This window comes from Ovis canadensis, chromosome X (genome assembly GCF_042477335.2).
Source record: "Ovis canadensis isolate MfBH-ARS-UI-01 breed Bighorn chromosome X, ARS-UI_OviCan_v2, whole genome shotgun sequence".
NCBI lineage: Eukaryota > Metazoa > Chordata > Mammalia > Artiodactyla > Bovidae > Ovis > Ovis canadensis.
The window spans coordinates 70384277-70400232 of record NC_091727.1 but is presented as its reverse complement, the minus strand read 5'-3'; the positions used below and the strand labels follow the sequence as shown (position 1 = coordinate 70400232).

General features: G+C 35.2%; 1 protein-coding gene across 1 annotated transcript in view; it reads right to left on the bottom strand.

Moving 5' to 3' along the window:
- The window catches only part of ATP7A (ATPase copper transporting alpha), a 151271-nt gene that overhangs the window by 43072 nt on the left and 92243 nt on the right, over positions 1-15956 (bottom strand). Inside the window, exons 3-6 of the mRNA XM_070291873.1 lie at positions 11998-12487; positions 10773-11498; positions 6311-6517; positions 2664-2827 (exon numbers count right to left, since the gene is read on the bottom strand). Coding sequence (XP_070147974.1) covers positions 2664-2827; positions 6311-6517; positions 10773-11498; positions 11998-12487 — 1587 coding nt within the window. The remainder of the gene's footprint in view (positions 1-2663; positions 2828-6310; positions 6518-10772; positions 11499-11997; positions 12488-15956) is intronic.

Genomic DNA, 15956 nt, shown 5'->3' with positions numbered 1-15956 from the left:
CAACCCAGGGTCTCCTGCATTGCAGGTGGATTCTTTACCAACTTAGCTATCAGGGAAGCCCTAAGGACACTACATAATGATCAAGGGATCAGTCCAAGAGGATATAAAAATTATTAATACATATGAACCCAACATAGGAGTACCTCAACACACAAGGCAAATCCTAACTACTGTTAAAGGGGAAACTGACAGTAACACAATAATCATGGGGGACTTTAATACCCCACTCACACCAATGGACAGGTCATCCAGACCAAAAATTAATAAGGAAACAAAAGTTTTAAATGATACCTTGGACCAGTTGGACCTAATTGATATTGACAGGGCATTTCACCCCCAAACAATGGATTTCACCTTTTCTCAGGTGCACATGAAACACTCTCCAGGATAGATCACATCCTGGGCCACAAACCAAGCCTTGGTAAAGTTTTAAAAAACTGAAGTCATTTCAAGCACCTTTTCTGATCACAATGCTGTAAGATTAAAAATCAACTACAGGGAAAATCTATAAAAAACACAAACATATGGAGGCTAAACAACACACTTCTGAACAACCAACAGATCACTGAAGAAATCAAAAAGGAAATTAAAATATGCCTAGAAACAAATGACAATGAAAACATGACAACCCCAAACCTATGGGATTCAGTACAAGTGGTGCTAAGAGGGAAGTTCATAGCAGTACAAACCTACCTCAAGAAACAAGACAGACATCAAATACACAACCTAACCTAACATCCAAAGCAACCTAAAAAAGATGAACAAAAACCCACCAAAGTTAGAAGAAGGAAAGAAATCATAAAGATCAGAGCAGAAATAAATGAAAAAGAAATGAAGAAGACTACAGCAAAGATCAATAAAACTAAAAGCTGGTTTTTTGAGAAGATAAACAAAATAGATAAACCATTAGCAAGATTCATCAAGAAAAAAAAGGAGAAGACTCAAATCAGTAAAATTAGAAATGAAAAAGGAGATGTTACAACAGACAACACAGAAATACAAAAGATCATGAGAGACTACTATGAGCAACTATATGCCAATAAAATGGACAACTTCAAAGGAATGGACAAATTCTTAGAAAAGTACAACCTTCCAAAACTGAACCAGGAAGAAATGGAAAATTTGAACAGACCAATCACAAGCACAGAAATTGAAACTATAATGAAAATCTTCCAACAAACAAAAGCCTACGACCAGATGGCTTCACAGGTGAATTCTACCAAAAGTTTACAGAAGAGCTAACACCTATCCTACTCAAACTCTTCCAGGAAACTGCAGAGGAAGGCAAACTCCCAAACTCATTCTATGAGGCCACCATCACCTTAATACCATAACAAGACAAAGATGCCACAAAAAAAGAAAACTACAGGCCAATATCACTGATGAACATAGATGCAGAAATCCTCAACAAAATTCTAGCAAACAGAATCCAATAACATTAAAAAGACCATTCATCATAATCAGGTGGGCTTTATTCCAGGAATGCAAGGATTATTCAATATATGAAAATCAATCAATGTGATATACCATATAAACAAATTAAAAGATAAAAACCATATGATTGTTTGAATAGATGCAGGGAAAGTCTTTGACAAAATTCAACAGCCATTTATGATAAAAACTCTCCAGAAAGTAGGCACAGAAGGAACATACCTCAACATAATAAAAGCCATATACAACAAACTCATAGCAAACATTATCCTCAGTGGTGAAAAACTGAAAGCATTTCCTCTAAAATCAGGAACAAGACAAGGGTGCCTACTCTTAACATTACTTACCTTTTGACTTTGGTTATGGTTTTCTCTCCAAACATGAAATTTTTATGTACCCGAATTTATCAATCTTGTCTTTTATGTATTTTGTATGACACTTAAAAAGACTCTTCCTACTCTAATATTATTTTTTAAACGTTAAATTAGGTGTTATCATTGGGAAAAACTAGGTAGTGGTTACAAGGAAATCCTCTGTACTATTTTTGCAACTTCTTTGTGATTTTAAAATTATTTCCACAATGGACTGATGGACTAATGTATGATAAAACAAATAGAGTAAAACATTAATTGTAGAATACATGCAGTGTGTTTGAGAGTGTTCAACTGCACAATTCTTTTGACTTTTCCAATGTCTGAAATTTTTATAATAAAACATTGAAAAAAAACTCTAAATATGTCTTCTAGTAATTCATGGTTCCACTTTTTACATTCAAATTTTTGTCTGAGCTGGAACTTTGGTACAAGGTTAAATTTTTTGTTTTAATTATTCAAGTTATACAAATAAAATATTTTCTGGGTTGGCAAAAATGTCATTTTAAACCAATATAACTTATACCTAGCTTTATGACTTTATTTATAAAATTTAAGTCTTTAATGCATCTAGAATTTATTCTTTTATATGCTACTAGGTAGGAATTATACTATATTTTAAAAGTTAATTTTCATTTATTCATTCAAACCCAATTCCTGTTTATTGGTTCTTAATAGAGATGATGATTATCTTTTACATTCTGCACTTGAAGGTCACCATTGTCAATATCTTTCCAGTTTCCTTCATTTTCATTTTATGTTTTACTTTCCCAACATTTTAATTATTTTTGGATCTCTTTTCTGATTTCTTGCCAAGTTTTTCCTGGAAATTCTATTAACCACACAAACCTTCTTACTTACAACAAGTTCCAAAACACCATCTCCTTCATCAGCATTTTCTATCACAACGGCTCCAAATCCAAGCTCTCGGATTAACTCGGCTATCATTGGGGGTTGTATGAGAGCAGGGTTATACCTCACTTCTGCCTTGCCAGCCATCAGAGCCACAAGTACAGAATATATTCCTAGGAATATTGATAAGAAAAACAAGTCAGATAACATTTCTCATAAAAAGAGCAGTCTTTTAAAAAATATTTATTTATTTGACTGTGCCAGGTCTTAATGCAGCATGTGGGATCTAATTCCTTCACTGGGAATTGAACCCAGGTCACCTGAATTTACAGCATTGAGTGTTAGCCATTGGCCCATTAGGGAAGTTCCCAAGAATAATGTTATAGTAGTTTTCTTTTCATTTAACTATGAAAGGGTTAAGTGAATCTGGAAAATTTTATTTCTTCACTTTTATACAATCTTGAACCCAAATAAGAATTTTTAAAACTTGTCCTCATTTTTAAAAACTTTTTATTATGGAAAATTTCAAATACACACACACACTCAAGACAGAACAACATAATAAACTCAATGTACCCATCTCTCAGCTTCAATAACTATCAATAATACTGGGCTACTCAAATTTCATACATATTCCTACCCACTCATCCCTACCCTCTACCCTGATTATTCTGAAGCAAATCCCAAATATCATATAATATGTAAAATTTTAAATATGTATCTCTTAAAGATAAGACTCTTTTTCTTGGACTTCCCTGGTGGTCCAGTGGTTAAGAATCCACTTGCCAATGCAGAGGACATGGGTTCAATCCCTGATCCATGAGGATCCCACATGCTACAGGGCAACTAAGCCCATGTACCACAACTACTGAGCCTGCGAGCCGCACTATTGAAGCCTGTGTCCCTAGAGCTCGTGCTTCACAACGAGAGGCCACCACAATGAGAAGCCCTCGCACTGCAACTAGAGAAGCCCCGTTCACCACAACTAGAGAAAGCCCACACACAGCAAAAATTGAAAACCCAGCACAGCCAAAATAAATAAATAAATAACCCTTTAAAAAAGACTCTTTTCTTAAAAAAAAAAATACCATTATCAAAACCTAAAATAATTCTTCAGTATCATCAAACATCCAGGCAATATTCACATTTCCACAACTGTCTTAGAACTGTTTAACACTGTTTGAATTGCAATCCAAATATAAAGTATTTTTAGGAAATGAATATAAAGTATTTTTAGAAACCTGTAAGATAGAGTCCTAGAGAAAAGAACTCATTTACTTAGGAAATCAACGTAATTGTAGCAAAGAATCTAAGAATATACCAACATACACATTATAATATTATCAAATAACAGTCATTTCTCTCTCAAATTGTATTGCCTGACACACATTAATCTAAAATGCTCTTATTCCACCCCCCTCCAAAAAGTGCCACACAGCTTAACAAAGCAGTTCATTTTATGGCAGTCATGCTGTTCTCTGGTATCAGCATTTTGTTAACAACCACTCCACTTCTCTAGGTCAGCTATTGCTGTCATTTCCAGGAAGAAAATTAATAACATGCAGCAGAAATGGCAGTTCCTTCTAGGAATCTGTGGCACTTAGTGGCTACCTAACAGGGAATAGGAATCAGCAGTCCATAGGTCAGCTCTGGGGTCTGATAAAAAGAAAAAATATCCAAATACTAATTTAATAATAGTTTTTAATATGAAAATAAACTATCTAATATAATCTAAGCTTTCTACATGAAATTGGCTACCAAAAAAAAAAGTACTCTTTGGAGAAAAAAGGTAGTTACACACTGGGCTTTGTGAATACCAAATAATTCAGAGGATCAGATCATAGGAAAGTATCAGTGATAAGAGAAGGATATAGGGAAACGAAAAATATCTTTTCACTTCAGTTGAAGGTAATCTATAGCCAAAAAGAAATAGAAAATCTGTTTTTTCAAGTTTTAAAAACATTTTATACTTATATAAATTATGGACAATTTTTAAAATTTTTACTTCAAAATACAATTAGAACTTTTTTCTATTCATTTTAAAAAATATAATCCAGATGAAACTGAGGGAAGACCAGTGCCACTTAATTAAAAAAAAAAAAAAAACAGAAGTGAATATAGGTAGATTGTGAATGTAGTGAAGGTTGACCCCAGCTAGGCCAAAGATATTTCTAACTAGGTTAAAAGGTGGTAAAGGAGCAATAGAAAGTAAGTGAAATAATCAGTTTTAGGGATTAAAAAAAAATCTGTAATTGTTATCTGTAGTAGCCATTGCTTGTCTCATGAGAAAGTCTGTATCTGAACTTCTCCTAAAATAGTTGGTTCTAAAGTTAAACAAGCCCCTTGGAAATTTCTTTTTGCTTTCATTTTCTTGCAACCTTCCTCCTATTGTTAATCACTCAAAGTATAATTTAGCCCAGACTGCATTCTAATTAGATATAATGCAAGATGAAATGAAGGATGTAGAAATGACAGAACGTGGACAAGATAATATTGAACTTAAGTTAGCTCTAGTATATAATAATACATTTTGTTACAAATGTTCTGATCTTTACATATAAGGTGAGTTTATTAGCCATAGGTCTGTATTATTACTCTATATACTTTATTTCCCCAATAGTGATGATAAGCTTATACTAATCTTATTTATTCAGCCCTTGTGACTATCAGCAAGATACCTGGAGCTAGGGCTACCTGAGTACCAAACCTATGACTTCAGGCTCATTAAACATAATCACCTATCTCTATGGTTAACAAATCTACTACACTATGCAATGAAGTCCATTAATGTGAATGCAAAATTAAAAGCTAAAACATCTGAGTGTGACTAAATAAAAAAACATATTGCAGATTTTCTAAGAATTTGTAACCAAAAATGAACACTTGTACACAATATTGAGTAACTTTTGAACACTTTTACTGCAAGTAAAGATCAGTAATCAAACTGCTGGAAGAGAACACTAAAACTTGGCTTTGGTCCAGTGCTTGCCCTGGGTATAGTAATACTGAAAATTATGGATTCTAGCTGTTAGTTTTAAGCATAGCTTTATCAGAAAATTTATGTTTCTTAAAATCTACTACAGCCAAGGTCCATAAAGAATAATAATCTTATGTATTTCTTTCTGCTGCTGCTGCAAGGTCGCTTCAGTCGCGTCCAACTCTGTGCGACACCATAGACGGCAGCCCACCAGGCTCCTCCATCCCTGGGATTCTCCAGGCAAGAACACTGGAGTGGGTTGCCATTTCCTTCTCCAATGCATGAAAGTGAAAACTGAAAGTGAAGTCACTCAGTCGTGTCCAACTCTTAGTGACCCCATGGACTGCAGCCTACCAGGCTCCTCCATCCATGGGATTTTCCAGGCAAGAGCACCGGAGTGGAGTGTCATTGCCTTCTCCTTTCCTTCTGCTATTTGACTACAAATTTCACTGATATGAAAGTGCAGCCATGAGATTAATGAGACAGGAACTATATCTAAGGGAACAAAAACATTAACAAAAACTGGCTATCAGGAAGTCAAGGTTGTCCTGTAAATCACTGATAGTCTTTATGAGGCTTTGGCAATAATCATAAACATGGTTACAAAACACATAAGAGGACAAAAAGGACAGAGTTCTCAAATTAGTACATAAAATAGCAAGTTTTAAGAGTGTCTTACCTTCTTCTCGTCTTAAATTCCGTTCAATGTTTGCTACACAGGAAGCACAAGTCATACCAGTGACCTGTATATAACACTTAGATGAAGTCTTTGGCTCCTCCTTGTCATGAATTGGTGTCATCATTTTGGTGTGAAATTCATTAGTTGAGGTCAAAAGTGGCATTTCTGATGAGGGCTGAGCTATTACTACCAACGGCTCATTTGTATCTGGTGGACAGGGAAAGATTCTTTTCATTTGAGGTATTCTCCAGCTGCATCCTTGTCATTTATCACAATCCACACCTCCTGGCACTGTCAACGCTGCTTCAGCTGCTGCTGCTAAGTCGCTTCAGTTGTGTCCGACTCTGTGTGACTCCATGGACAGCAGCCCACCAGGCTCCTCTGTCCACGGGATTCTCCAGGCAAGAATACTGGAGTGGGTTGCCATTTCCTTCTCCAGGCACTGTCAACCCATTCCTTTAAAACTGTCATGGACCTAGAGCCCTGTGCAATGCTATCTTTACACTTTCCAGGATGTGACTTCCAAGTTCAACACTGCCCATCCCAATTCTTGGGAAAATCGGAACTAGCTGAATAAACAGAACTTTATATCAAGATCTTCAAGCCCATTATCTCTACCCCAAACTCCAGTAGACAGTGGTTTATTAATAGAAAGACTTTAGTTTTATAATGAATTTCTATCATTATGTTAATGATTTACATACTGGCAGTAAAGCAATTCGTGTAAGTGGGACAAAAAGCAATCTGCAAAACAGCAATGCAGTACAATGTCATTTAAAAATTGTTAGAGTGCATACACGAGAACATGCATAAGCAAGCCTAGGAAGGCACATACCAAACTACTAGTAGAGGCTATTTCTGGGGAATCAGGTTATAGCAGGAATAGAATAACAGAAAGATGAACCAATTTCCTCTATAGACACTGCTGTATGCTTGAATTTTAACAATAATACATAGTGTTTTTTAAATTAAAATGTCTTTGGTGGACAATGGAAGAAGAGGCAAGGAGTAAGTCAGCAATAATCTTCATTTTTCACAAAGTATTCAGAGAATTTTTCTGTAGAATGTTTATGGACTGTGAAACAGTGGAAAGCATCTGTCATCCCAGAAGCTCCCCTGCAGTCTTAGTGGAGACTTAGTTATCCATTTCAGTATTAATCACCTCCCAAGAAGGGAGAAAGTATTCTTTTTAGCACTTCCATGTGCCTGCAAAAAAGCTAAAGATTTTCAACTCTGCTGCAGAGATAAGGAGGAAAAGAAGTGATGTGGAAATTTCCACTAATATGTTACTTCTTTCCCTTGGGCAAAAAACTGATTCAAGTCTATTTGGCTAGTCCATAGAGGAAACCCTTCATAGCAGAGCTGGTTTTTAGGATACCGAAAAAAGGCATTTTTGAAGAAACTTTAACAAAAGCCTGACCACTTCCATAACAAAAGCCTGACTTCTCAAATCAGTTATAATAAAGGCTCTTAAATTTTGACATATAATCACCTGGGGGATCTTGCTAAAATGCAGATTCTGATTCAGTACATTGAGGGTGAGGCCTGAAATTCTGTTCCAATAAGCTTCCAAGTGATGGCAGTACTGCCAGTCTGGGTATAGCAAAGGACACTTCCCAAAATTAGACAGTCTCTGATCTTATATGTGAATCAATTCAGGAAATGATATTCATTCAGATTACGAGAGTATTATTTAGAACAAAGAGGATAAAATTTACCAAATAGTACCAAAAATTCAAAAAGGAGGCTCATTTGCTCAAAGGAAATAGCTTTGGCTTGGGGGAAAAAACATTATTTTAGTCTAGCCAAGAGCTTATTCATTCTATCCTAATTATTATGAAGATTTAAAATTTTGAACTTGGACAATGAAAAGAAAGTTTATATTACCAATTACTTTAAGTCTTATTAAAGAGTAATTTAGTTATTTCAGGTACCAGAAGTAACCAAAACACCATCTGCAATTTCACACTCTAGAAGTACAGTATTGAATTAAAATAAGTCATAGAGGTAACCCCTTTTAGTTACAATGGCATGATTTCTCAACAAAGATTCACAAAATTGTGACCTTTACCCCAGTGAACGTGGCAAGAGCAAATGCTTCCATCTTTCACAGAGGCAGTACAGGTGTTAAAAAGCCACAGTGAATTAAATGGCTAGTTTCTTTAAACTGGCTTTTCTATAAACTGTAGCAATACTACTTTTGCATAAATGAATTCAAAAGAAGACTGACTCTCCTGAATGTGAGGCAACAATCAGAAAAGAATCCAAAAATTTCAAGAAAGGGTTTCTAGTCTGATCCTCAAAACTGGCAGGTTTAGTCTAAAGTAATATGAATAAATATATAATCAGAAAATGGCTTAAAAACAACTATGTTTATGTTTAACTATAAACATCATGTCTGCAACTTACTCTCAAATGATTCAGAAAAAGAGAGCTACGTGTGTGTGTGTATTGTGTGTTTGAATATATGTCTATAGACATATGTTTAGAGAAAAAGAATGATAAAACAAATGCAGCAACAGTATTAACAATGGAATCCGAGTAAAATTGGTAAACAGGAATTCTTTGTACTATTCTTGCAGCTTTTCTGTAAGTTTGAAATTAAAGATTAAAAAGTTACAAAAAAGGAAAAGGAATTTAACTGAGTGTTTTGTTTGCTTTAATTGGTTAGTGAAGACAACTTCATATATTATATATCTTCTTACGATAATGACGATATTGGTGGTCATGATAAAAAGCACCTCCTATATTTCTATTTTGTTTATTAACATTTATTGTCCACCCAGGACTGGTATGACATGAAGGCAAAATGCAATGATCCCTCTAAGTCTATATGAACAGGTTTCAGAGTGGTAGACTATGAAGCCTGGACCGGCACTGACACTAGAAAATGGGCAGCCACAATTCTGGTGGCATCTTAAACTCTGACTGATCTATAGCCGAAACACACAATGCAGTCAATTGATATTAACTTTTTATCCCAATAATATGGGTTACTGTAGTCATAATTCATAAGTTATTTTATGGTCATAATCACTCTGCCAAGGTTTTCTACCTATTCATTATGGCTTTTAAAATGTTTGTTATTGTTGCTGCTTAGTCACTAAGTCATATCTGACTCTTTTGTGACCCCACGAAGTATAGCCTACCAGGCTCTTCTGTCCATAGGATTTCCCAGGCAAGAATACTTGAGTGGGTTGCCATGCCCTCATTCAAAGGATCTTCCTGACCCTGCGATTGAACCCATGTCTCTTGCACTGCAGGTGAATTCTTCACCGCTGAGCCACCAGGGAAGTCCAATGACACTGTCTAGAAATTAGTTATTCAACTTTTCCATTAATATTCAGAGCAAGAAATTTCATTTAGGGAATTTCCAGTTTAATTCAAGGTTAGGTTCAATTCTAGTTCAAAACAAGTTCACATGGGCAAATTCCATTGGATATACATCTCTGGTTTCAGTTCAAGGTAAGAGCTGCCAGAAAACAGGAAGACTTTGGGCCAGTTCTAGAGTCAGGTTAATTAGAATGCCTAAATTTGAAACTACTGCTTAAATCTACTATTTATCTCTACTATTTTCATTTTCTTTTTAAAATTTTTGTTTACAATATAGTTGATTTACAATATTATATTAGTTTCAAGTGTACAGCATAGTGAATCAGCTATACATATACATATATCCTTTTTTTTTTTTTTAAGATTCTTTTCCCATATAGGCCATTATGGAGCACTGAGTAGAGTTCCCTGGGCTATACAGCAGGTTCTTATTAGTTACCTGTTTTATATATAATAGTGTGTATATGTCAACCGAATCTCCCAATTTATCCCTCCTCCCCCATCCCTTGGTAACTGTAAGTTTGTTTTCTACATTTGAGGCTCTATTTTTTCTTTTAAAATAACATTTGCTTCTCCCATATTATATATACATAAATATATACAAATATACATATAACCCTGTCACAAAAAACTTAAAATACATAGGAAAGCACAATGAAAACAAATTATCACCTTTATCCTACCACTCACAAATAACTACGATTAAAATTTTGTTCACATTCTATCAGGAATTTTATTCATATACATAAATAACAAACATAGCATAAATCCTTATACATGTGTTTATAAAATTTTGACCATATGACTTTTTCACTTGCTTTTTCATTTAACAAAATATCTCACTTTCCCGTGGCATTAAGTATCTTCAACACCATAATTTTTATGGCTTCAGAGCATTTCCTCATATGGAGGTATCATGCTTTATTTAATGTTTCTAGTTTCTATATAATTATGCAAACATCATTATGCATCTTTATATATGCTTCATATATGCTGCTGACATATGTCATATTTCTAAAAAGTAGAACTACAGTGCCTATTACTCATTTTTCACTGATAAAAGCCAAAAGAATTAGCAAAGTGTAAATAAAAGAACATTAGAGGAATCAAAGAAAAAAATGATAATTACCTGACAAGGAAGCATCAAATCCCATGTTTTCTATTGCTTCTCTCAAGGTTTCTGGAGAGGTTAGTAAAGGATCATACTCAACAGTCCCTTTGCCATTTGCAAGTGATACGTGTATGGATTTTACACCTGCCTTTTTTGATATGACACCTTCAATAGACTGCACACATGAATTACAAGTCATGCCATCAATGTTTATCACAGTTTCTTGAGTTAGAGGCTGGCTAACTATGTTCAAAGGACTCTTTTGAAGAGATGAGCTGGAGGGAGAGTTTGAGGTACTCTCAATTTCACTTGCACTACTAACTCTATATTGCCCTTGTGATATGGCCTCTATTGCTTTTTTCAGTGTTTCTGGAGTGACTAAACTTGTATTGTACTTTACTATGGCAGATTTATTCTCTAAAGAAACTACTACACTGCTTATATGTTGGAGTGTAGATAAAGCACTTTCAATATTTGACACACATGATTTACAATGCATGCCATCTATGGTGAAAATGACTGTTGAATTACTGGTGTATGATGGACTCCTTTGCTGTGATCCTTCTGAGGATTTGACTGGTGTGTTCTTTAGACGTTCTATGTCAATAGCTCCCAATTTGAGGTACTTGGGCTGTTTTTTGATGAATGCTGTGAAGCCCACAACTTCAATCTGCTTTTTTATTTCCTCTGCTGTGATAAGATGAGGTTGATAAACAATAGTAGCTTCTTGATTGTCCAAGGAAACTAGTTAATAGAAAGAAAAATATTTAATTCAGTTATTCCTGAGCCACTTCAGAAAACATTCTGTAGACCAAATTAATACCACACATAATTGTTTCTCTCTCATTGTTGTCATTATCCTTTCTTAAAATAATTCTGTTCTTTTCAGAAAATGTTACTGATGTGACCACTGTATCTGTGGTCTCCAAGTTTCTGCATGCCTGAATAGAAATAGAGGTCAAGAGGACCCTAGGCATGTTGCATTAAGAACCCTGAACTCCATGAATGCCACCTTGTCTGCCTTTTATGCTAGTTCAAGATTCATGTAACTTTTAATTATAATCATTAACTTTACTTGACATTAATCCTGGGAATACACTGTTTCTCAGACTTCAATGAAGCAGTAACATTCTAGTCCCACAGATTCAAAACCCATGCTTAAAGGAAAATGCTAAAGTTAAAAGACCAAAACAGAAAACCAAGCCTTACAAAGCAATCAAATAAACAATATCAGTCATACTACCTTTAATTCGCTGAACACCTTGCAGTTTCCCAATTTTTCCTTCAATGGTGCTAGTACACGAATGGCAGGTCATCCCTTCCACCTTCATCTTCAGCATGACTTCACCTGGTTGAGCCATACTATAATCTTCGCAAGTTCCTGACTTTTTTTCCAGAGTTCCAGTATCTAAACTGAGATCAGGAACCAGCTCTACTATCTGATTGGCATTCACTATAGAAGGGATTATTGTCACCACTGCAGTTCTCTGCTGAGGGGAAATTTTAATATCTGTCACACCCTTGGTCTTGAGCAATGTGCTTTGGATATGGTCCCATGGCGGAACCAGTGAAGCAGTACCAGTCAGAAACACAGTTTCAGTTAAAACAGGGAGAGGCTTAGGATTGTGGAGAATAGCATCAAAGCCCATGTCATCAATAGCTTCCTGCAGGGTCTTTGGAGTTTGTAGTTTGGGGTCATAAATAATAGTTGCATTTTTTTCTTCCAGTGAAACCTTTGGGAAAGAAATTGCAGAAGTCATTTTAATTAAATTTTATGATATGGAACTTAAAATTATCAATCATCACACCACCATCAAGAATGAAACAAATAATTAAATCAAATAGAGTTTCTTTATTAGTTCTCATCTTTCCTTTCTCTTTAGAAAGCAGCACAAAATGTCTTGTGTACCTACAGGAATGGTAAAGCTCTATGTAGGTGTACTTGACTCAGGTAATGATTAGGCATTTGAAATGTGCACAGACAAACACACCTTAGAATTTCATAACAGAGAACAAACTACTCTTCATCTCCTTTCACAAAGTATTCCAACACTTAGCACTCTACCAATTCAAAAGATAATTTCAGGAAAGAGGATCACCTACATAAAACAAATTGGAAATGAAGTTTAAAGTTTTAAAATGTTCAATTAAGATAAACTTGTTGCAAGAAAAGGTATAAACATGCTGGTTTATGAAGACAATATTCATAGGTTTTTTTTTTTCCTTTCACTTTATTTTTTTTCCTTTCACTTGATTTTTTTTCCTTTCACTTGATTTTAGCAAGTATTTCTATAACCTTCTACTATAGTCCAGTATTACTTTTGTGCAAAATAAGAACATCTTTATAATTTTTCCTGATTTGATTATTAAAATAATGACTGTATTCTTAAAGCTCAGCAACTGAATATAATTTAACTACTACCTGGACATCTTACCCTACATCTCTTTGGGTAACACATGGGTTATAAAGATTTATGAAGTAGTCACATACACACACCCACACACACACAAAACTTGGTTGAGTCAGAAGATTTGAGCTCCAGTGTCAATTCTCCACTTACAAGTTAACCACACTCACTAGCTCTACCATCAGAAAAATGAAGAAATGTGCTCTATTATCTTCCAGGGTTGTTATAAGGATCATATGAGTAAATAGGAAAGTAGTTCTTTGAAGCAGTAAGTCATATAAAAGTAAACACTGAAAAACTAATATTTATCAAACACTTATTATATGTGCCAGGAACTAAGATTCTCATGATACAAAGCTGATCATGACATAGTCACAGGGAGCAATGCTAGAAAAGAGGACAGAAAAAATGAACACCCATTCATCCCAGGGAATGTGTGTCAAAAAAGCTTCTTAGGGGAGATAATACCTGAATGTCAAAGGAATAACAGAAATTAGCAAGGACATTTGAAGCAGGGAACTCATGACAAATGTAAACACAAAAGTAGAGAAAAATGAAAGGCTGCATAATTAGGCAACTGCTTTACCATGGGGGCTCTTGTATGCCAATAATCATCTGTGCTTTATTCTATAAGTAATAGAGAGTCATGGAAAAGTTAAGCAGGGGAATGACATAGTTATATTTGCATTTAGAGAAGAATCATTTTGGAGTGATGGAACTGTGCTGTCCTGGCTTGGGGTAGTTAAATTAATCTATGTGTGTTAGTCGCTCAGTCATGTCAGACTCTTTGCGACCCCATGGACTGCGGCCTGCCAGGCTCCTCTGTCCATGGGATTCTTCAGGAAAGAGTACTGGAGTGGGTTGCCATTTACTTCTCCAAATTAATTTATACATGCGTTAAAATTAACCAAACCTAAAAAAAGCAAGCAAACAAACAAAAAATTCATAGAACTGTATGCCAAAAAGAAGTCAATTTGGGAGTATAATTTTAGAAACAAAAATGAAAAGATTAAAAAATTCAGTTCCTCAATTGCATTAGCCACATTTCTAGTGTTCAATGGCCAATGTGGCTGCCACAAGGGACAGAGTAAATACAGAACATTTTCACCATTACAGAATGTTCCATTGGACAGTACTGCTCTATGTATTACTCTACTTCTGATCAAGTGCCAAACTTTTAAAAAGGGAAGGGGATTTTTCCCCCTCTAGGCTTAAATATATCTGGTATCTCATAAACAAGTCCTGATTTTGAGCTAATCCCCAACTCCTCCTGCCAAATTTCAATTTACCAACGTACCCAACGAGGAAGTATTGTGAAAATTGATTTTTAAAAGCAAAAATCACTTTATCATCCAATGATTTGCTATACTTTTTATTGCCATAGCCTGTCTTCTAGATATAAAAGACATAAAAAAACCAAGGAAACTATGTATATAAAATACTATACAAAAAAGTTGTATTATCCTATTTTGTTTTCATGCTGCAAACCAGAAAACACTTCCTTATTCAGTAACTTCTATTTGTGTGTTTTAAGGCCAGGTCAGCCATACCTAGCACAAAAAAAAAAATGTTCCCCTTTGGGATAACAGCAATTGACTTTTCCTCTGAATGTTAGATATCAAAGAGATTTTTCAAGCCCAAGGTCTCAAAGGAAACAAAAACAGGCAGCACCTTTGTGTAAGAGGAAATTCACCAAGTGTTTATCACAATACTATTCTGGATGCCAAATCCTTGAGCAGGAAGCTAAAATAGCACTTATTTATTTAACAAACATTTACTGAATACCTATCACGTGCTAGTTATCCAATGGTGAGTAAAAGCAAGCACAGACTCCAAAGAACTGGAAATTGCTGGGAGCAATCTGTCTGATTCTGGGTCTGTGCCACTCTCCTTGAACACCACCAATGCAAACCACCTTCGCCTATTCCCCACAGTGCTCCAAAGTTTCAACTGCTTGTTTTTCCTCTCAGAATCTTTCATTAGGAATCAATGTTGTTTTGTTTTTTTCCCAGGGGAACTACGTTTCTATTTTATCAATAGTTCCCCTGAAAATAAACATCCAGTGGCTCCTATGAAGGACTCAAGATGGAGCACTGTTCACTATATTTAGATGAAGGTAGGAGTGAAAGATGGAGAAGGAAATGGCAACCCACTCCAGTATTCTTGCCTGGAGAATCCCAGAGACAGAGGAGCCTAGTGGGCTGCCATCTATGGGGTCGCATAGAGTTAGACACGACTGAAGCGACTTAGCAGCAGCAGCAGCAGCAGCAGGAGTGAAAGAAGAAAAGAAACCAAATATACTCTGTGGCCTCAACAGTATTAACAGTGGTATAGAGGGTGCTGTCCATAGATATTGTAAAGATCCATTATTTTAATGCATAAGGAGTTATTTGTCTACTGAAATGTCTAAAACATGAAATTCAAGCATCATATACTTTATCTGTATGTAATTTCTGTATAATTTGCATAAATATAAAAAGGCTGCATCATCTATTCTCAAGCAAGAAACTTAAGACAAATCTAAGGGCTTAAGTTTCTTGAAAGACAGTTCTTTTGACTTCTAATTTTCTATAAAAGCTAAAAACTGTTATTACCACTTCTTGGGTTGTCATTAGTATATTTTCTTTTGTGTATTCCTTCTCATCTGATAATAAAAGGTGATCCAACTTCCTATCTGAAGGCTAGGACACTGAATAAATTGCTCAAGAAATTCAGCAAGAAAATGAAAGAGCTAGAATTCAAATGTAGGTCTCTGTAACTCCAAAGTCCATACTCTTTCCACTTATACATGATG